The 24340-nt window shown below is 31.9% G+C and overlaps 2 protein-coding genes across 2 annotated transcripts; one reads left to right on the top strand and one right to left on the bottom strand.

The window, feature by feature from the left end:
* Positions 1-81: 81 nt before the first annotated feature.
* LOC139525992 (immunoglobulin domain-containing protein oig-1-like) lies at positions 82-4708 on the bottom strand. The gene is made up of 5 exons (XM_071321179.1): positions 4622-4708; positions 3134-3228; positions 1812-1989; positions 830-936; positions 82-186 (listed from the first exon to the last, which is right to left on the bottom strand). Exons 2-5 carry the CDS (start codon positions 3189-3191, stop codon positions 179-181), a joined length of 351 nt encoding a protein of 116 aa, XP_071177280.1. The 5' UTR covers positions 3192-3228; positions 4622-4708; the 3' UTR covers positions 82-178.
* Positions 4709-5847: 1139 nt separating this feature from the next.
* LOC139527212 (uncharacterized) lies at positions 5848-22781 on the top strand. Its single transcript, XM_071322540.1, has 13 exons — positions 5848-6069; positions 7240-7385; positions 8935-9027; positions 11046-11202; positions 14314-14359; positions 15183-15341; positions 16287-16342; positions 17737-17874; positions 18596-18767; positions 20037-20144; positions 20748-20960; positions 21671-21878; positions 22680-22781. The coding sequence occupies exons 1-13, from the start codon at positions 5900-5902 to the stop codon at positions 22715-22717; spliced, it is 1704 nt and encodes a 567-aa protein (XP_071178641.1). The 5' UTR covers positions 5848-5899; the 3' UTR covers positions 22718-22781.
* The last annotated feature ends 1559 nt before the right edge of the window (positions 22782-24340 follow it).

Below are 24340 nucleotides of genomic sequence, written 5' to 3'. Positions count from 1 at the left end.
GATTGTTTGTTTGTTTTTTTGGTTTTTTTTAAGAATTTGTTTTCCTTTAATTTATACCAGAACATTGCTAAGACTACTCATCACAGATACTAATTATTATGCTATAATATTTATCATGTGGTCGTCGTCACAATCTTAATCAGGGAAGCGGAACTTTACTTTCTCCCAATTCATAGCATCAGCAATCTGAAGGAAGATTAAAATCAATCATCATGATATTGATAATATTCAAATAAAGTATTATTTATAGCACAAATATCAACATGTATTTTTAAGAGTTTGTATCTAAACAACTTAAATTGAATGTATTCCTTTACATTCGGTTTTGACGAATGCTAAACATTTCTTGAAATTATCTTACTAAAATTAAGTTGCACTTAAAGTATAGAGCTTTCCGAAGGTAAACTGCGAACGATTATTTTTTACGAATTCGTCGTTATCATTACTCCAAAACTACTCTAATGTTTTTATATCAAATAATTATTTAAAGAATGACTGTAATATTTGTTATGTTATTTCGAATACACAGACAAAGTATTACAGTCATTTCTTATAATTTAATTCTAAATTTCATTTTAAACCGTAGTAAACAATGAAAAAACGCTGATGACGTCAGGGTCACATGACAAAATAATGTCTATGAGGTGATAAACATAACAACGTCAGCCAATCAGAAGAAGCGTAATTTTCAAAATTAAATTATATGAATATAGTTTACCTTCAACATGAACATTTGAATTTTTTAGTATAAAATTTCAGACCTTCTACCTCAGTAAAATGTTAATAATATTAAAAAGCACTAATTGGCAACAACTTCACAAACAAGTACCTGTTCTAACACGAAGTTGACCAGACGTTGTTATAACTCCAGCTGCATTAAAGGCCTTACATATGTACTCTCCACTATCTGTCATTATCGTATTAATTATCCTCAGCCTATTATAAACATGATAAAGACTGCATATGTAACATGATTGAACAAATACATACAAAAAGTATTAGCATAAAGATTATTGAATTTCTATCACATTTTAAGAAAATAAAAAATAATACGATGCACACATTTCTAGTTTTAATTATGAACTGCGCTGAATGGCCCCATTACGGATTTGTCTCAGCAATCAGTCAACATTTCCTTATTTTAATATAAGATAATTATAATTATATTTGAATTGTTTGCAGTATGTTTTTTTTTCACTGTTAATTCTGCACAAGTCGATGTGGTTCAATACAAATAAAGAGTTTACAAAACAATGAAAATAACCTGAACAAATGGTAAACTTTACAGAATAAGGGTATCTTGCTGTTCTTAATTTTAATCTGTTATATTGGTATATCGAGTCGAGGAAGATATTCTTCGGATTTGTAGTTGTCTTGCCTCATTTACATTTCTAGGAATATGATTGGTTAATAGCAACCGTGTTTATACCGTGTTTATTTCATATGTGGTTAGAAGACGTAACTTGTTTCAAAACACGGTTAGTAGCTATATTGTGATGTAACATCCCTTGGTATAAACAACATGGTGTTGAGGAAAAATCTGAAAGGTTACAACAGACTAAGAAATTGATGATGAACGCAATTGTTTCTGTATACACCAATGGAAGTAGATTCTAAATATTCAAGATTTGATCATTTCGATAAACCACTTGTCTTAAACTGCCATATGTTCAGATAGTCGATAAGATACATTCGTGGAACATTGTGCTAGCGGACGAATAAGATATATTTGAGGTCAGTAAATCCCATATATATCGTAATAGATTACTAGCATTACTACATTAGCACACTATGTTACTTATAATATTTACCTTGAATATTGTGGAGTTCGTCTCATATTGAAACGCATGGTATTGTTTATTTTCACGCCATCATGAAACCAATCATAATCAGGCATTGGGTCTCCATTAATGTCACATAAGAAATATGCAGTATATCCAATGCAAACAGCTGCATTTTCCAACTCTGCAAATTTCTTGATTGTTTGTCCTAGATATATATTAATGAGGAAGTGAATAATTCAGTATTAGAGTTATGTCAAACAAAAACTAGAGGCTCTAAAGGGCCTGTGTAGCTCACGTTGGTCTTTGTGCATATCAAACACATGCCATATTCCAACATTGTAGACAAAATAGACTTCATGACAAAAATCGATGCTTTGTTGATCTTGTACTAGGAATCTTTTAGCAGTGTTTTGTTTATTTAGTTTCTCTCTATCTTCTTAAGTTTTTGCTCAAAACGCAAAAGAGGGTAAAACATTCGTCAAGCAAGGAAAATCTTTCAAGAGTTACCGTCACAGTCTACTAACAATATCTGCGAACTTATACTTTTTGATATTTCCATCTTTGCTTATATTTTTTTTTGTGATCCAGGGTGTTAATTTAACTATTACAATTTAAATCATTTAAGACATACAGGGGAAAATGTGCTTCTTTAAATACCATAGTTCTTATGATAATAGGCAACAATAAAAAAAAAATGGTGCAATTAGTCATTCATGGGCAATTGCTGCTACAAAAAAATATCTTACAGTTATGACTAGTATGGCCAATTAGTAAATCTCATTATGCTGAACATTTTTTGTTCTATTCAGATTTTCTCTATTCATAACTTTAAAATAAATAATCGAAAAAATATGCATTTTACCCCTATGTTCTATTTTTGGCCATGGGCTGTTTTTCTTCTCATTGGTCGGATATATTTGACACATTCCCTGTTCTAATTCTTTATTTCATTTCTTTGAATTATACTCTACAGAAAAGTAACATTAGCAGAAATCTAACTTTTAACACTTAAACTTTGGATGAATTGGGGAACATTGTTTTCTCTGTGAATTTAAAATCGCATATGTTACAGAATAGTAGAAAGGATTGTCAATTCTTCATGCATTGCAAAAAGTAAATTCACAAAAATACTGAACTCCGAGAAAAATTCAAAACGGAAAGTTTCTAATCAAATGGCAAAATCAAACGATAAAACATAATAAACAAATGGACAACAACTGTCATGTTCCTAACTTGGTACAGGTATTTTCCAATGTAAAAAAAGACATTTGAATAAAGTTGCCCTTACATATATATATTTTTGTTATAACTCTTCGGTTTAACTGTTATCCTTATGCTATTGTACTTACCTGCAGTTGCCAAAATCACAGTACAACACAACATGAGCACAGTGACCATAGTCGACATCAGTGATGGTGGATTTTTTTACAAAAGGAATGAATTTCTATATAATAAAATGGAGAAAGACAATAACAATCAAAACCAAGGAGTAAACAAAGACTAAAAAACCAAAGGACATTTACATCAACACTTATAAATAATAAATAAGAAACAACATGAACTCCACTAAAAACCGGAAGTGAAATCAGGTGCTCCGGAAGGGTAAGCATTTCCTGCACCGTATACGACACCCGTCGTGTTATTTCTTTGTTCAATTCGGTAATGATGGAAGGTTATCATGACTGAGGAAGAGTATCAGTTATGATTTCTGACACACTTTTGTCATAATGGAAAATCAGCTCATAATGGCTACCGTAAAAAGTGATGACCTTAATTTGATTGATTCATAACCCTGTCTTAGCAACTTTTGAGAAAGCAGTAATCCTGGTTAAAAAAAAATCAACGTCCTTTGAGCTAGCTCTATAGTAACGTATCAATTCAGACACATATACTCCATATGCTGGTGCCGCTTGGATGTTGCTACACAGAAGAAATGGAAAGTTGACCATGGGAAAATTAAAATCATCGCGTTTTTCATCAATTTTAGTATTCAACCTACCATCAGTAGTCATTTCGAGAAAGGGTCTAAATATGAAGCAGATTTATCTGTGTCGGTAGTATCCTTAATTTCAAGTTCACTTGGATATATTAAATTTAAGTGAATCTATTATTAATAAGAGACAGTATATCATCACAATGTTCTGTATGTGGTGTTATATAATCATTAAATCAAAGCCGAGGGTGATAATGATTTTCGAGGGTAACAATCTCCTCTAGCACTCTCTCAGCTATGTGTTATTTATATTAATTATTGTTTATAACTGCTGAATTTTACCAAGACGTCACGTACACAATAACGCATACGTTAGGGTGATATTTGAAACAAAAAACAGGACAGGAGTTTTCAGTAAAAAATAAAGCCAGAATGACACACTTTGCAAAAAACAAAAGCAGGATGACAATTTATGAAAAAAGACAGGACTGAATAGTAAGAATATGTTTTTTACTAGCACCCCCTCCTCCCTATCACACATACAAACACAGAGAAAAATGAAATGGTAGTTCACCCACACGACTTCAATTCATACTGACAAAAAAATCAGACAACTATTACGTTCAATGCCATTTTATGGCGTACTCAAAATTTTTAATGTGGGCAATATAAGGGTGTTTCCAAGTGATTTTCTTTTTTTTAAAGGTCTACACAAAAATTTACTAAAACGACGAATATCTCTTCTTGTCATTTGAATAAGAGATTGAAAATTGTGATCGCACATAAAAACCGTGGTCATGTTTTGTTGGTCAAATAGTTTTTAAATATTATATGTGTAATATAGGGAAAAATTAAAAAGATAAAAACAAGAAAGGAAACAAAAACTATTAGTTTTTACACTTACTTGATTACGAATAAATCCGCCTGAAGATCCTAATATTAGAAATTAGGTTAGTATGGAACAAGGAAAAAGATTGCAGCTTGTTCAAGATATTGATCACTTATCTAATCAGTTGATACTAATTTTATGTAATACAATGTACGCACTTGCAACTCATAGTGTATTTATCTTTTATGGTGTTTTTTTTGTGTGTACAACGTTCAAAACGTCACAGTTATAGTTAGCGAACTACCAATTTATTTTTGAGGGAAGGGAAAGGGGGAAGGGTTGGGGCTAGAATGAAATTTTAAAAAAGGCAGGACTGACGTTTTTGGCAAAAAATGGGTAGGATGAGCACCTGCAACTTGACGACATTTAGTGTAAAAAATGTCAGGATAAAGTTATAAAAAAGGCAAGACCGAATAGAGTAAAAAAAGATGCAGGACATAATATTTTTCTGTAGCCCTCTCCCCTAAAAATCAAATGGTAACTCCCTTAGTGTCTCATTATTACAACTGCATATATCAACGCGTCAAGATTTGGATTTCTTATGACAAAGGAAAAATTGTGCTGAATCCTTTATTTTTTATCATGGATCGATCGATCGTTATAGTGCAGCCTTAACACGCTATACGCGATTTTAGATTCCTTTGTTGGCCTTTTTCCACATACATAAAAAAAAATGACCCCCCCCCCCTGCAAGTTGACCAGTTTCCTGTTCTCCTAGATAAAAATAATAGGCCCCTTAACACGCTTTACGATCACTTTTGTGTTGTTTTCCCCAATTACGAACTGAGAACGAAGGGATCGCAATTTTAAATTCAGTTTATAAGGAGTTTACAAATGTGGTAATTCTGTCGACAAATCAAAACCTTAAAAAATTCCAAATTACCAAGTTTTAAATTTGATGATAAAACGCAACTTTATCACATCAACCGAGCATTAGCCTGGGACTTGATGTATGAAATTAACCATTCAAAGAAAATGACAGCACAAAACTTTTCAACCGCATTTTGCGTAATATTAAGGTCCATGTTTCTATTGATATGATGTCAAATTGACTCAAATAAAAGAAAATTATTGTAAATGCTACCTTAATATTTAAAAAACGCAAAATTACATAGTTTAAACAAGAGCGTATACACTATAAAATCAACGTAGTACCTATATGACCATATATTCTCAACCCAGATAAGCATTCCATAACAGTAAGCACACATTTAATGTATATCACATTTACACAACTTACTTATCTATTTATTGTGGATCTGGATCACAATTTGTAGGCTAAGTATATATACAATGTTTACTCTGTTGATTTTAGCGATCGCATGCACTGCTTCTCATGCAGAAATTGTGCAAAATGCAAATATGGAGGGTGCATCAGTAGCCCCATGGCACTGTAATGGCTGCACTGCCAGTATATCGCATGACAGTTTGAATGGGAAGCAAAGTATAATGATTTCTCACAGGTACTGTTTTAATTTGTATATCAATTAAACAACTTAAAGTGTATGCTCAATCCCACCCTTAGCTTTGACGAATAGCTTTATATACTTTACAACTTGTTATAAGTGACACATTTGTACTTTATCATAATTATTATATATAGTACTTATTTGTGGGGGACCGAGGAGTAATAATATGTGAAAGAAGTCTTCATGATATATTTGCATAAATGATACGATATGTATTTCATTTCATGCTATCATTATTTTGATTTAAGAAATTTAGGTAAACGTTATTTGTTTAGGATTTCAGGAAACTACTTTTTCCCCAATGTGTTTAAAACCCATTGGTGGCCTTGGACTGTTTTCTACTTTTTGGTTGGTTTGTTGTCTCTTTGACACATTCCTCATTTCATTATCACTGGTATATGACAATATTACCGTGCACTGATTATTTTCGTACCTTTGCCAAAACAAAAAAATAGACAATGAGAAAAAGCCCATACCGCATAGTCAGCAAAGACCCGAAATGATAAAAAAAAAAAAAACATGCGAGAAACACTAACAGCCTAACTATGTATTACATAAGGAATATAAAACAGATAGAAACAAGACGTATTTGCTTGCCTCAAGCCAATACTAGTATGTATGAAACTCCTCCCCCTTAACGTACACTGTATGCACTAGCTGCTAAAGGACCGGTCGATCATCAAATCAAAATTATAGAAAAATTTTAGAATCACTGGCAGAAAAAAAAAGTTTGACAGTACAACCACTTGCTAGTGCATCCTAAGTTTTAAACAATCGTTAAAAATTTGATGCCGTTAAGGTAGAATAATGTCAACTCCGAGCTCTTCCATGTACATCCAACCTTGACTGCAGAGCTATGGCAAGGTGGATATTTGTAAATCATCAGTCTAATTAAGTTCTTTGATAATTGTTTAGGTGACAAGGCCGAAAGGTACCGATATAAGTAGTATTTTGAGATCTACAAACAGTGACTTTCAAGCTGAAAAGATAAAAACAATCTCACTGAATTTAACAATATATGTGCAAGTAAACGAATTGCAAAACAATTTAAAAATCATAAAAAAACCAACATTTTTTTTTAATTTCTTTATCAGATCGGTATAAGTGTTGTACCGTTAATATACATGTGTGTATATCATAAGTGTGGCATACTGAATATTTCAGGCGAGCCGGATGGGCTGGAATTGAACAGACAGTGCAAGTACAACCAAATCATAATTACTTCTTCAATGTACACTTAAAACTCGTTAACCTGGTCCCAGGACATATGTATCACCATATCAGTGTAAAGTTCAAATATACAGTGAACAGTAAGCATTTTCTAAGATTTAAAAAAGGCGACCTCTAGGGATTTAAATTGGGCTCGGTGATCTCGTGTTAGCTTGCTAGCTAGCATTGAGTGAAGGCATTCTACAGTTCGAGACCCTGCTGCATCGAACTTATTAAAGAGGTGGCGAAAGATAGCAGAGGGACAGTCAAACTCGTAAATCGAAAATAAACTGACAACGCCATGGCTTAAAATTAAAAGACAAACAGACAAATGATAGTACAGTAGACACCACATAGAAACCTTAGACTAAGCAACACGAACCCAATGAAAAAATAAGGGGTGATCTCAGGTTCTCCTGACGAATAAGCAAATGCTGCTTCATATGTGGCATCCGTCGTTTTGTTCATGTTATAACAAACCCGGTAAATATTCTTATTCCGTTAGTCATATTCGTGATTGTAGTTACAACATAAGGAACATATCCGTAACGGCCAACCAACTTGTGATAGCGTCCTTACAATTAACGAAGGGATGATTTCAACTTCACCATTTGAAACTCTTGGTTTTATAGCTTCCTTATGAGCAGCAACTATCTATCGATGAAATCATGAACTGAAATCATCTCTTTTGTCGTAAAAAAGTTTGTATTTTTGCTTTTGCGCTTATCACACGTAAAGACGTTTTAACAAAAGTTAGTGTCTGAGATGCAAAACATGTGACTAGATTGGATGACATATCAAACCCGGCCGTTATTGAAATTCTTGACAATATTTGTATATTCCGAAGGCATACTGAATGTTTTACGGAGGGGACCAACCTATAACCATATTGGCTAGCATGTTTTAACATCTAGAGTGTCGATCTAGTACAATTGATTGACTGAGTGTTCGATGGATAACGTCCAGTGTCAAATTCGGTCAAGTACAAAGCAGAATGATATTCATTTTAAATTTATATGTTTTGACTTTATATTTATGTAATATTAGCCACTGGACGGCACATATTAATTATACATTATTATTGTATAGGAATCAAAGAAAGTTCACATGAAAATGAACATAAAAAATAGATATTTTTTCTTCTTATGCATATGATGTATGATGTCTTCAAAATTCCAAATTATGGTTTAATTTTTTAAATGGAACAAGTAATGAAAATGGTATAATTCGTTTTCATTTTTGAAACTTATCGTTTTATTTATTGACTTTGTATAAGTTCAAGAAATACAAAAAAATAATTTAATTGAATTATAACATACTCTTTGAAAAAGTCTTCATATCTAAAGTTATTAATGAAAAAAAATTAGTTTAATCTTAAAAAGGGCTGTCAAAACTACAGTCAGTACACATTGTAGTAACTCCCTTAATAATAATAAAAAAAAATCAACAGACTTCGTTCGTATTTTGCCCGGATGCATTTCAGATCATGCCTTTACTGGAAATCATTTTGAGTGAAACAAAAACGACAAGTCAGACTGGTTTTGTAATTCTTGAACTTACACAACAAAACAAAAAAAAACAACAAAAACACCAAGAGTTATCGTTCTTACAATAATATGCTGTACACCTCTATAATATGTTCTATTGTAGGTCACGTTCACTATGTCAGAATAAGTTACTCACCGATGCAACAAGTCAGTTTTGGTTATCAAGAAATAGGCGGAGATTTTCATGTTCCGAATGGTAAATATTTAAATTCGAAAGAAACGAAAACGAGTTAAATGAAAATTCCAAATTATGATCAACTTTTAAAAAGGTATGGCAAATTCAAATGATCATCTTCTGAAAAATGAATTACTTTTAGTCACAGGGGTAACACCAGAATGTTAAATGACATACTGGAGTTTACTCTAGAAAGGTCTTAGTATTTTTTAAACTTTTATAAACAGAATTTCAAAAGTGTTCCATAAAGTTAAGATATTAGTAATTGCTATTTGTAATTAAATACGTATAGGGGCCTATATTTTTAACACATATCTCATTTGATTGCTAGTGGATAGTCACAGATCGTTGTCAATATAATTGAATGTTATGCGAATGTCATTTTAGCTACGTTTTTATTATAGGATTAAACACATTTTTTCTAGAGGTTATTGATGTGTAAACCGGGGCGGTTAACTCACAAACTGAATAAAAGTCCCGGTTTACACATCAATAACCTCTAGAAAAAATGTGTTTAATCCTTATAATTCTTCAGCCAAACATACGCGCTTATTAATTTACATTATTACTTTGATGGCTACTATATGTACGTAACTAAGGATTACGCCGCCATCTTGTCTTTCTAACAATTTAAATGTTCGATAAATGCAACAGACTCTAAAATGAACTAGCACCTACCTCAAAAAATTCATTTTAATTAGATACTATCTAAATTTGAAGCGTACAAGTAACGAAATATTCTTCCGTCTGAAAGTTTTCAATCGTATGACGTCGTGTTTTGCAATGACGTAAATTCGCCAAATCATTCGTGAAATTTCCCGGAATTTTATTAAAATTTTATTTTTATACATATTCGAAGCTTAAGTGTATTTATTTCATTTCTTTTTTTTTGTTGGTTATATATGCATTAGAATCGAAACAACTGTTATGCAATTGTCTTATAATCTCAACTTTCTGAAAATCCCAGTATCCCTGCAAGAATGTGTATCGCGCATGAATAGATTACAAAAGTAGTTTCGGAAACATGGTTTATCGAAGTGTAAACCAAGAGAAAAATTCTACTTGACCAATCCAATTCAAGTATTTATAGATATGCAAATGATATAAGAATTATTCTATGATATATGTGTGGTTTATACTTTTCACAATACCATGCATTGTTTTATAATGATTATAGCTTTATTTGACTTATTCCTTGACCTTCGATTATAAAATGCATCAATAAAAACATTGAAAGTTGGTGTTTCCTTCAAATTATTTTTAAACGGAAATAACCACTTAACTTCAACGGGTGGGGGTGGGGGGGGGGGGGGGGGATGGTGGACATGTTTTTCTTAAAATAAATATTTTGTTCCAAAATTCTATGAAAAAATATTGTGGTCAAGTAGATGACCAAATGTTTCTGAATTCAGACTTTCCCCCTATATCATAGAGCAAATTTTGAACTGATAGCGTCGAAAAAATAAACAAAAATAATTTTCTGATTCAAAAACCCTCCCCTTTTCAAAGTAGAATGGTAGCTCACAAAATCCGACGATTTAGGTAAAAAGTAAGATCACAAAAATACTGAATTTAGAGGAAAATCAATTCGGAAAGTCCATAATGACAGGGCAAAATTAAATAACAAAACGCATCAAAAACGAATGGACAAGAACTGTCATATTCCTGACTTGGTACAGGCATTTTGAAATGTAGAAAATGGTGGATTAAACCTGGTTTTATAGCGCTAACCCTCTCACTTTGATGACAGTCTCGTCAAATTCCGTTATATTTACACTGATGCGTAAACTAAACAGACACAATAAATAAAATAGTCAAAATATCGGTACATCAGTCATCATCGTATAACAATTTTAAAAGGAACAATTTAACAGAACACAAAAACATCTATCTACAAACACATTTGTTGATTTGTGTGTCTGACGTCAGAATTTGTTTTTGATACGTCACATAAATTTGTCGTTCAATGTGCATGCAAACAATTTTAAAATTTACATAGGCAAAATTTGCATAATAAAAAAATAATTTTAAATTCCTAGGTGTGAACAGTATAACAATATATATTGAAATAAACGAGGCTGGTGCTAACTATTTACTGGACGATGCAACATTACAAGAAATAACACCAAACACAAACTGGAAAGCAGAAGCACAAGCAAGGATTGAAAAAATCAGGAAAGCTCCTCTCAACATTAAGTATGTTCATTATTCAAAATTTTAAATTTGGAAGTAACACAGAAAGGAGGAAAAACTTATTTTAGGTAAACGAATCAACTACAAGTGAAAGCATGTGACAACAAAGATCTACTTTATCCATAAAATTGAGAATAGAAATTGGAAAATTGAAAATGGGAAATGAGAATGAAAAAGTAGAAGACATTGTTTTGATACTAGATCAGTTTCACACTTTTATGTGTGTTACTTTGTTTTGAAATACAATACTTTTCGAAAGAATGTTATAATAAATGATTATCTCCAGTCTTTTTTACATTCAAAATTAGAACCTTCTTTCTTTCAAAACTATGAAAAATAACTAGGATTTTATAAAATTTTCATTGACGGGTTTTAAAAATATATGTAATAAAATTATGAAAGGAAAAGTGAAAGGTTAGCGGAGAAAATTAGAGGAAACAAATCAGGTATTAACATTTTGTGCTTCAGCAAACCTAAATTGGCTCTGAACGAATGTCTGGATGCGATTTTTAGAATAAAGAATTATTATAATGGCCAAAAGAATGAATAGAGAAAAGTCAGTCAAAAGAAAACGAATAGTGAATAATGGCATTCAAAAGAATAAAGCATAACTTAAGAAATTCAAGAATAACATACCGATTACAGAATGAACCAAGTACAGAATAAAGAAATCACGTGGAAACAACAATATCTAATTGTAAAATGACTTTCAGGTGAAATTTACTGAATCAGCGTTATCGTCAAAGTTTCGAAACACCATTATTTATCCGTATATATGTCGTGTACATTTTATTATTTTGTACAGGTTATTACTTGTACAAAAGTTTTGTATGAGTAATTACTTGTATGATGCCATCATACAAGTTATTACCTGTGCAAATATAATTGTACCAGTAATTACTTGTACAGCTTTTATTGAGAAAAAGATAATAACTTGTACAACACAATATCTTTGAGTTTTATGTGCTTCTACTTTGATCTATTTGGTTAAGTTCCAATGGACAATTATTATGCAATTATCTTTTTATCATGATTTATTTTTGAAAATAAATTGAAGAAAAGTTTTATTTTTGAATTTAACGATTTTGTCACTTTGAATATGTAGTCATTATTTAAGTGGCAACAAGCTGTTAAGCTAGATTTGCTCAATGTCTCATGCTAGGTTATGTTGTTACTCTGCGTGCATTGTGTGTCTGAATTCTTCTAACATTTCAAAATATACTAAAATAAAAAAGAAGATGTGATGTAATTGCCAATATGAGAGAACTCTCCCTAAGAACCCAAATGACACAGAAATTAAAACTATAGATCACCACACGGCCTTCAACAATTAGCAAAACCCATTCCGCTTATTCAGCTTTACAAGACCCCAAAATGGCAAATGTAAAACAATTCAAACGAGAAAACTAACGGCCTTATTCATGTACAAAAATGAACGACAAAAATAGGTAACACGCCGACAAGCGACAACCATTGAATGACAGGATTGGGAGAGGCACATACACAATTTAGCGGGGTTAAACATGTAAGCAGGAACCCAACCCTCCAACATACCTGGGACAGTGGTGTTACATCGCAACATAAGATCGAACTATAAAAATCAGTTGAAAGAGGCTAAATTAACTCATCAGATGGATACTATCAAAAATTCTACACAGAGTGGACGTGGCCGGATACTTGTATATCCCATACAACAACAACAAAAAAAAACATCCCACTACATACAGAATCAAATTTGAAAAAAAAATCAAAAAAAAAAAAAACACTTAAAAATATAGATTTCAAAAATAGATACGCTTTATGATAAAAAAAAATGTAAGGTTTCTACGGAACCCAGTGGTTTCTCGCCTACTTTTTCTGTTAATGGAAGGCTCAACAAAAATGAGTAAAAGAGATCAACAAAATTATTCCTCTCGATCCTATCTTTTGATTGCAAGAAGCTTCTGTCCAAGTTTGGTTAAAATCCAGGATAAGTCCATTTACAAGTCAAATACGGAAAAAAATAATGTGCTTTTAACAAATTTACTTATGGATACTAACTTATGATCATAAACGAACTTTTGTCCAAGTTTGGTATGTTTAAGAAAGTAATTAAAATTCTAAACACTTAAACCACAGAGTAAATGTAGTGTTTCCCGGCAGAAAAACTAATTCATAAGTAAAATACGGAAAAACAGGAATTTCATTTTTACAAAATTTACTTCTGGATCATAAACAAGACGAAGTTTGGTAGAAATCCAGCATTGTTTAAGACAGTTATTAAAATTTCAAAATGTTTAATCACAGACGACGACGTAATGTTGGATCTTTATGTATCGCCTTTTCGACTAAAGTCGATGGCTGACAAAAATAATCAAATAATAAATAAACACGAGGAAACCGTAAAAGAAAAAAGTAACGGACAATTGAGAAAACAATCCCACTGGCAGTCTTACTAACTCAAAGAAAGGTGTTTAAATGAAAAATTTTGTTTAAAGCAAAAGGTACAAGCACATACAACTCAGAGATTTAATTTTGTGTTGTACAAGTTATTATCTTTTTCTCAACAAAAATTGTACAAGTAATTACTGGTACAATTATATTTGTAGAGGTAATAACTTGTATGATGGCATCATACAAGTAATTACTCATACAATGTTTTTGTACAAGTAATAACCTGTACAAAATAATAAAATGTACACGACATATACAAAGTTAATCTACCTGAGCGATACTTAACCTCCATTTTGCTATTAGAACGATCACAAAGGCTGAACAAAAGTGCCAAATCGTCTTTTACAATGTTTGAAATCAATTGCAAAGTCATGAAAGTCACTTTGTCTCTTTGCAATGTTATTAAGGTTTTATCTGTCTCTAAATTTAATCTTGATTGTTTTTTGGGGTTCTCCTTATTATTTTAGAAAATCAAAAATATAAAAACTAAAAAAAATCCAAAACAAATCAGATTTTTTAATCTAATTTTTAATAAGGATCATTACTCTCATAATGCAGATGTGAATTAATTAAAATTCATATAAAGTCAATCCAATGGTATTAAATACAATGCAATGTTTTTGTATATTTGTGTTAACTACAAAAGAAAACTAAGTTTTTGACCGTTTTTATCAATTTTAGGATTGAGAATCATGACAATGCTGATACAAGTGATTTTAAGATTGAAGTAAGTATACGTGAATCATAATCATCATGTCAAAAAGCCAAAACTTTGTAATTGAACAAAAACTATGTATTTGATACTCATATATCTAATATTACATTCCAGCTAATTTGTTCTAACAGGGGTGATCTGAGCCGGATCACACCTACCAGATCACCCCAGATCATAAAGTTATATATAAAGTATATTATAATGGTTCTGTGGCGTTCTAAACTCGATTTTATGAATTGTACACGGTTTTTCGGCTGGAAAAAACAGCTGGGATGTAAAATAATTAACCCATTCGGACTTGGTGTGTTAGTGTTAGATCACCCTCTGGCCTCCCGCCATCGAGGTGATCTTACACTGACATAACGCGTCCTTGAGGGATAACTATTAAATACAATGAGTTCTTAACACGTTTTTTTTTAAATTTTTATTCAAACTTAAGACGTTTGGAATAAGCTAGAACGGAAACTTTTCATCTTGAAAATGATACATCAGAGCCGTGAAAAGCAAAATGTATGTGGGAGTAAATAATATAGATGGGGAACGCTAAAACTTAAAGTTAATAGTATAACAGAAAAATGCATTGAGTGTGTAGGTATAGGTACATTCACCATTATAAGGTTAAGTATACCACTTTCCTATCGGAGTAGTCTAGTCCTTAAAACAGATAGATTGGTTATTTGTCGGACTAATCTTCTCTTCATGGAGGGTAGCATACCTTACCTATAATGACTTCACGGTTTAGCCAGCTATCAAACTAGTCAAATATAATACCATTACCTACACATTCTATGCATTTTACTGTAATATGGAATTTTGTTTCATGTACATTTATTAGATCAAACAAGTAAAGAGTAGTTTTGCCTTTGGTACGGCTGTCCGTGCAGATATTATGATGGACCAGAACCAAAAGGCGTATCATGATTTCGTGTATAACAACTTTGAATGGGCTACTATTGCAAACAATCTGAAATGGAGGCTTATGGAGTTTACACAGGTAAACAACTGTAACAGTATACTTTTATTTCGCATGAAAATATTTCATTTGATAGCTTTGTCTGATATTTGTAACCCCACAATAGAATTGATTTTACCGATGTTTGTGTTGCCAAATAATGCTGTAATTTCCCTATTACTATAAGGGGAGTACACATAAAAAAGGTCTAATTAATCATTTTCATTTTCTGATAAATCTATTTTCTCTGACTTACAAAGAGACCATTTTAGCTAATTTTGTCAACGCGAATCATGTCGGTCGAATTACGCATATTAACAACCACCGAATCATTGTTAGATGATCGAAAATAATCTTATTAAATTTAAAAAAAAAGCCAGCAGCTTTCTGGACTTTTTTCGATCAAATGTTCCTTTTGGTTCTTTTCTATTTAGATACATAGTGTTATCTTTTTACTTATATTTCATTGGTTAAGCTATTGTTCAGATTCATCAGTAGGAATTGACAAATATGGCTATGTTCACACCACATAATCCTCTCTGAGAACAGACATTATTTAATGAAATTTGACCTTTTACAAGTTATGACTTGGACGAAGTGTTGTCTCATTGGCACTCATACCACGTCTTCTTATATCCGTCTAAGAAAATTTTCACGACCAGAATTAGGCACATATTTATATTTAAAATGTCCAGCCCATGAAAAAAAAAAACCGTTTAGGGTTTCTGTACTCAGACATTAAACATATAATGTAAATACTTACTGAAAGGTTATGGATTTTTGTCAACACTTGTTTTACTGTGTTTGTTTTATTCATTTTCCCCTCATTAATTGAAAGGCAATTCATTTTATGAAGGTTTGAAAATTCCGGGTCATACTAGTTGGAATGTGTTAATACAATTAGGTCCAAGGATCTGATTACTACACATCGAAATAGTGTGTACCTTATACCTGTTATATTTGAGTTTAAAATAATATATATTACAGGGTCATCCAATCTGGAATAGAGGAATTCCAGCATTGAACCTTCTCCGTTCTAAAGGGTAGGCTAAATAAAATATAATATGATACTTTTCAAAAGGAGTAAACATTGATATAACGATATAAACCGGTAAAATGTTGACCACAGCAGATACGAATTCCGACGATTAATTTCCGTTCAGCGATGATCGAAGCATAGATTCTTAGAAAATTTTAGACCTAATATTACTCGATTTATTTCACTTGACTTGGCGGGGTTTAACCGATTCGCTCACAAAAAAACAGTCCATCTATAGATATGTGTTATAGGATAAACTCATCAATGAAGTGTCCAGTCATTCTTTTGTAAATTCCTTTGTTGATACTGATAGGTGATTAGAAATCGGTAATACTTATAACGGCAATCATCCTTATCACACACATCTTCAGATAGACTGTCCTTAAGCAAATTTAAACGTAAGCTCCACCCTAACCGTTGAAATACCATTGGTAATACAAACGTTGAAGACTGAAAAGATCCTCCCGAAAAGGACGAAAAATATATACAACATCCGGTGCGTTGTTATCTCAAAGAACAGGAAGTATTTATCAGTAGCGCAATATTGCAAGTAAACTGGTTACCAATTCTATCTAAAGCTTCACACCTAAGTCAGTGTAGCGATAAGTGAACACAACATGGGTCCAGTTGATTTTTCTAGTGATTGGTAAACGAGAGAGACAAATACCAAAGGGACGCTCAAAATCATAAGTCGAAAATAAACTGACAATGTCAAGGTGAAAAAACATAAAAAACAGTGTATGAAACTTATCATAGAAAGCAGACGATATAGAAGTACCCACTAAAAACTAGGATGATTTACAGGTGCTCCGGAAATGAAAACAAATCCTGGTCCACATTTACAAGTAGACGTATAAAATCGTGCTGATATATAGTGCACGTCTTATTTACAAAGACAAGAACATATGACACCAAAGGCTTGACGAGATGTTAGACCATTAACTCGTTAACAAGACAGTCAAATCCGTCATAGGTCATTCGTAGTTAAAATTTAGAATAAAATAGATAATGTTTTACTAGACCGCGACACTCTTAGTAAACATTTTAAAGTGCTACTTAGCAAGGTAACAGTACAAAGGAGTGCATATCACCGAACTCGGATTCTTCATTCTGACATCGAGTCGACTAATGCTCGCTCTTTCTAAATACTGCGTGGTTTGTGGAGAGACAGCAAATGCAAATACAGATTTTCAAGTTTTTGGTTTATCCTGGCCAGGGGTGCAACCAATCAACTTCCGTATTCTCCACAATACCATCGATGTTACACTTTAAACATTATCCCATTTGTATGCTGAGTTATTTATTTTAAATGTATTTTCTAAACATACACTATTGAATGTACATTTGCATCGTTAATGTACATTTAATCTCTAAGTAACTTGCGTATGACATTTTCAGAATGAAGGTCAGAGGTCACAATATGTTCTGGGGAGTACAACATAATTGTCCAAAATGGATTTTGAATATGACTTCATCAGATCTGAACAATGCCATGCATGCTAGAATTCACGGAATGATGCTTCATACCACAGGAAAGTACGTATCATTTTAACAAAGTTGCAAATAGAATATCCTGTTTCCCGGTACTAGGTTCCAGGTATTATTATAAAAAAATATTGTGTGCTTTTCATTGAAATATTTTTAAATAATTACAGTTCTTTTCTATTAACAATGCAATTAATAACGCATTAAAAAAAACATATTTTTTGCTCCTTTCATCTTCACCAATTATTCATTTTTTAAATAATGCTTACAAACCTAATATACGATGCAAAGACGGGATGAATATTAGATAGGAAAGATGCTTGTCTGTCCATAAATGTCGAAACAGCCTGGTATCTAGTGTTTACAATAAAAGCACTGTATACTGTCGATCACCCTAGCACCATTCGGAAATCATATTATTACACTTACATGAATAACGATCTGTCGGTCTATATCTGCTTGAATATATTTTGATGAGTGTCTTCGTATCTCTGATTAATTAGCAATTCGGCAATTATTAAACAGATGCAAACGTAGGCTTTAGTCAAGAAAACAAGAACAACTGTGCCATACTTTTGCTAATAATATATAATAAAGAGACTAGATATGGTAGATGCTGGCTAATATATTTTTTGTAATGTATAAGTTGCCGTACGACTTTCAACGATCCAACACCTCCTTGATATATCATGCAAACACAGTTTTCTTTTTAAACAACTTATACATATGTATTAGTATTCCATTTAGTATACTTAAGGACTTTCCCTTTCAGAGTTGAACACTGGGACGTAAACAATGAGAATTTGCACGGCGATTTCTACGAACAACGCATGTCTAATCCTAACATTACTATGAAAATGTTTGAATGGATGCGATTACAAGATAAAAACATGAAACTATTTTTGAACGAATTTAACGTCGTAATGGATTCTTCTGCGACAACAGTACGTACTTGCATATATATACCTCGTATAAATTGTGACCTAGATGGAGAATTGTCTCATTAACACTCAAACCATATCAAGTTCAATATCAGCCAAAGAGCCGCATGGCTCGAGGGCTGATATTGACCGAGGGCTGATGATACATGCGATATTAAAAATGACATGTTATAATGTTTTTATCATATGCTTCAACAATGGCGAAAAGTAACAGATTCATATATTGAACCTTTTCCGTGGTTTTCAAATAGAAGTTCAAAGAGTGAAAAGTTCACGGACGTCGGACCCAAAATTTAGTACATTCGATATGTAATCTTTCTATCATATACCTCAACAGAGAAGAAAAGCATATTGATCTGGACGAATCGACAAAGTAAAATAATTCAACAATATAATTAATGAACACTGTTTAGAAAAGTCAACTTTTCCAACATGTCCAAAGCAACTTTCTAAATTATGTTTGAAACTTTTAAAAATGCATTTATTTAATGTTTTATTTATTTTTCATATTTTATTATTATTTTACACAATATACTTTTCAGTATCCAAATAATTGTTTCGTACACTACTTTGTAATATTTTTCACTGAAAACGTAGTATTGAGGTGTAGTTTCCGGAATATGCCTAGTATCACCAGAATGCCATGCGTTAACGTTACGGAAAGGCATGTGATAACAATCGAAGCATGTGATAAACTTTTCATATCAGCCCACTAAGCACCAATTCGAAAAATATGGAATTTACGTAAATTTAATGCTATTATCAAACAGTAAAAATTATGTGTTTTTTGTCTAAGTATATGATAATATGAGTTTACATTGTTTCATCATGAAAACCAACCCAAAAACAATGAAAAGTAATCAGTTTCTGCTTCCTTTTTTAGCAAGCGCCACGTTTTCATAACGAATAATATTTAGCGTTCCGTGATTTTATTACACAATGTATGATGAAAAACAATGACATGTGAAGTCATAGAAAATGAAAACGAAAATTTTAAAACTTTAAAACTTGCGGATAAGAATTGGAAAAATTCAAAATGCAGAAGCTGAGTTCAAACATATTTCACACCATTAGAATAAATAATTCATCTTACTTCTAAAATGTTGTTTTTTCACCTTAAATTTGACATAAATGACTGTATAAGATTAATGACATGTAAGTTACCGTTGCCTAAAATTTGATACTATTTTCAAAAAATACATGCATTGGTCTGAAATTTTGATGTATTTCGTCTTGTACTCTTTCATGTTAACAAAAATGTCTTTAATTCAGGCGTATAGAAACCAGGGTAAAATTTTCAAAACTTCTGGTGTACCTATTTATGGACTTGGTGTACAGAGTCACTTTCATTCAGTTCCAAAAAGTATCGACGTGGTGAAGGTATGTTTATGGTTAAGGTTTTTTTTTATTAATAAAAATGTTTTGAATTACAATCAGATTGATATCATACTATGATACACTCTTAAATTTGGAGTTGAAAATAAAGGGCAAATAAAGGTAACAAATACAACATTGATTCATTGGACACATGGAACACGAGGTATATGCATCTTGACTTTGTCGTATGTGTGTGTACAATTTTCATACTTTAAAATCACAACTTTTTTTCAATTAATTTGATGTGTATGAAATGTACAATCATGGTTCTTGTGTATCTATCTGGTGTATCCGTTGTCATTAATGTACTTGTGTTTTTTTTAAGCTTATAATATATTGATCAGACGTGACTATAAGAACATATCGAGTATAATCCGACGAGACAAACAAACAAGAAATAAATTGAAATACAAAAAGGGTAATTTTCGATCTTCAACAAAGGAAAAGTGTCTGTATATTAGGATGGTTGTCGATCAACCACACTCCAAAATTTGATTATAACATTTCATGCTTACTGAAACCTTTTCTATGTCTACAATGTGTTGAGGTGACGTTCTTCTAGTAATCCAACTTTAAACCTCTCAAATTATTATTTATTTGTCACAGTACCGGTTAGATAAGATAGCTGAAGCTAATTTACCACTCTGGATTACCGAACTGACAATTCACGAGGTAGACGAAAACAGAAAGGCGACCGTCTTGGAAGACATCTTGACTTTATACTTCAGTCATTCATCCATTCAAGGAATTGTATTTTGGGGTTTTCAAGACTCGTCGATACATGATCATGCTGCAGCCTTAACGTCAAACGACATTGTGGTGAGTAAATTTTATTTTTAAAATTTCAATTCTTCTAGAGATTATTTAAATGTTTTTACACTCAAACTTGTTATCTTATTTAACATAATTTATCTTAACTTCAGTTGTTTCAACTAGGTCAGTAAGATTATCAGCAACAATGTATAATGGTCTTAAACCAGAGTAATTATTGTACAGTGTAATTAAAAAAGTAATTCTGAGTTTTGCAACTTAAGATTAAAAAGGGATACAATGACTACATCTGAAAAGCAGGATTTAAAGAAGAAATTGATAGTTTATTAAGTTCCTAGCTTGTTTGATGATCTAGTGGAGATCCCTAATTTCTTTAACTATTTATTTGTTTAGATTAGTTTTCCCAATTCTTTATTTGTTTTGCCTGTAATTCTCTATTTTGTATATTTTAGCACCCCCTTTTCTTTGTTCTTCAATCCCCCTATTTTTAAGCGCTTTATTCTGCTCTTGTTGTGCAGTATTCTCTCTTCTGTAATCTTTATCCATACCCTCGTTGTAATCCAACCGATCAAAGGAATAGCTAGTGCATCATATTAAATATATCCAACAACACTCTACACATACTCACTTAAAATTAGCAAGTAAACTCACTTGCAAATCTGTACCATATCTGCGCTTTGGTCCGGTTGTTGTCTCTTTGATATGTCCCTCATTTACATTCTGAATTTTTTTTCATCTTGTGGTTCTTGTTTTAACAGCCAAATGCCGCAGGAAGGAAGTACCAAGAACTGTTTCATAAAACCTGGCGTACCAATGAAGTCCACCCAGTTGCTTCGACTATAAATGCCAAAGGGTTTTTAGGAGATTACGAGTTGACATTACTCCATCAAAATACAGTTATTCATACTGAAAATTTTACTCTAGACAATAATGGCGCAAACCCAACATTTCATATCAGGGGAACAGGTAAAACTTTCTTAATACTAGTATTAACATTTGTTTTAATTCCCTCAGTTTAATAGTGTTTGATAGGGGAAAAAACTGAATGCAATTGCAATCATGCATCTATTAGCAGACAAAAAAAACCCATAATATACCATGAAGTCAACTGGAGGGAAAATGTTTAACCATAGAAATAGGTCTATATAATATGTCGAGCACATCCAATGGTGTCCCATCTACACCAAATGTTCAAAATAACGAAACAAGCACTGACGGAATGTATGAACAAACATTCTTTTCTATGAAGAACTTACAAAAAAGTAATGCACACTAAATACCCTTGAGGTTGTTTTCTAATAGAAATAAAGTATTAATTTTGCTTTATTTAACTTATACATTCCGACAACAAAAAGACAGCAGGAACAGATCTGACAGTACTCGCAGCTATCTGACAGCTAGTTTAAAGCCACTAACAACTAATAAAAAAATCATGATTCTATGCCTATCGGTGGAACAAACCCTTCTCCTTTTAAAAAAATATAAAAAAAGGATTTCATCTTTTAAAAAAATTGAAATGTGTTAAGGGTTACATAACAAGTTCAATTCTAAGTATACTGACACAAATGCTTTGATTTGCAACAGTCATCATGTATGTAAATGCTGAAGTGAGTATGCTTTTTTAAAATGAGATGTAGATATTTGGTTATTTACTGTTTCATAATAAAATCTGTGTTCCTGTTTTATTGCTTTTAAATATTTATTTCATCTTTTAGATGGACGCTTTTTGCACCGCAGTCATCCCATCAATGTCTGTTTATTTTGCAGGTTCTGGGGTCCATGTCGCACAGGTCGCTTTTGGATAATACTCACACAGGTTCTAATGACAAATCTCACCTGAGATAATAAAACTAAAAACTGTGTCAACGTTTTAGACTTCTCTCTAGATATTGAATGATTGCCAAAACGAAAGATATTCAACAGAGTTTTAGATTGTACAACACTATTTTTAATGTAATGATTCCATGATAAAACAATCATTCTGTAATTCTAAACATCCAATCGTATATACTTGTATGTGATATCAATAATTCTAGTAACCCGGATAAATCAGTACCTCCCCGTAATCGGTTTTTCCTACTTGTGAGGTTAATGAAGTAATTGTAGATCAGCAGAATATACAGACTTAATTATTCGGGTCATTTTTCCATATGAATCTTTCGTGTAACGTGTTTTTTTTTTTAATTTTATTTTTATAACTGTTGATATAAATATCCCTTGGTTCTGTGAGTCTTTGTTTACTCTTTTGTTTTGATTGTTATTGTCTTTGAAACGCTAAACATGTGTATCGATCTATTCTTAGATGTATAGTTTCAGTCATAGCACTACATATGCGCCACCATTGGGACATGCGTTACTAAACCTTTCGGCAAAAATAAAGTCATCTCAATGTTCATGTAGAGACAACTCTCCATAACAAAAAAATCTATTTTATAGACGTTAACATCTATAGATTACCATTCCGCCTTCAACACCCATAAGAAATTGGATATGCACATACAGAATATTGAGAAGTTAGTATAGTTGAAAAGGACTTAACTTTATCACATTGATATAAAGCAAAAACATTAACCAAAAACAAAAACAGAAACTTGATGTTGCAGATTTTTTTTACACTCCAACCCTCTCCATAAAAAAGTGAAAAAAGAAAATTAATATAGATTTTCGAAAACTAGCAGTTCTTTTAAAACAACTAGTTCATAGCCAATAACAAACATTTAAAACAAATCATTCATTTAAAAATCAAATGTACTGACTCACTGTCAGATATGATAGGAAACTTCGAAATCGTTTATACTATATATTTTGTTTTTGATTTAAATTACCAATGCGCTTTAACTAAAAGTTCATTGAAATGAAATATTTCTTAATCTTGAATTGAACAGCAATAATATTGTACAGTCGAATCGTCACATATAGGCAATTTGTCTTTTATTTGTCCCTGCTTGATACGCTTAGACTTGTTAATAACAAAAGTCGAACATTTACTCTACAAAGCATACAGATAATAAATGATAACGATTTGATTTTGTCAAAAATATATAACATTTCATTCTTACAAACATAAATGTAAACTTTAATCCTGGTACCTTTGATAACTATGTAACTGGCCATAATTAACAATTGGAACGGAGATTTCTCTCGCATTGATAGTAAGAAACAAATCTGTTATTAAAATAAGAATACTTTAACCTGTATACGAGTATTCCAAATCAATTACAGAAGGCATATTATGAAAATATTTCCGTGATATATATAATATGAGGCAGGCATAACCTGTAAATGGGGACGAAGTCTGTATGAATTTTTTTGTAACTTACATATATGTTAAGAAAAGGAAACGGAAAAACCGTAACGTTTCCGATTTTGGTTCTGTTGTTAGGGATTTTAATTGTGACGTTATTTAAGTTATGACGTCACATGAAATG

This window comes from Mytilus edulis, chromosome 6 (assembly GCF_963676685.1).
Source record: "Mytilus edulis chromosome 6, xbMytEdul2.2, whole genome shotgun sequence".
Taxonomy (NCBI): Eukaryota; Metazoa; Mollusca; class Bivalvia; order Mytilida; family Mytilidae; genus Mytilus; species Mytilus edulis.
Note: the sequence above shows the minus strand (reverse complement) of the source record. Positions and strands in the feature narration are given on the sequence as shown.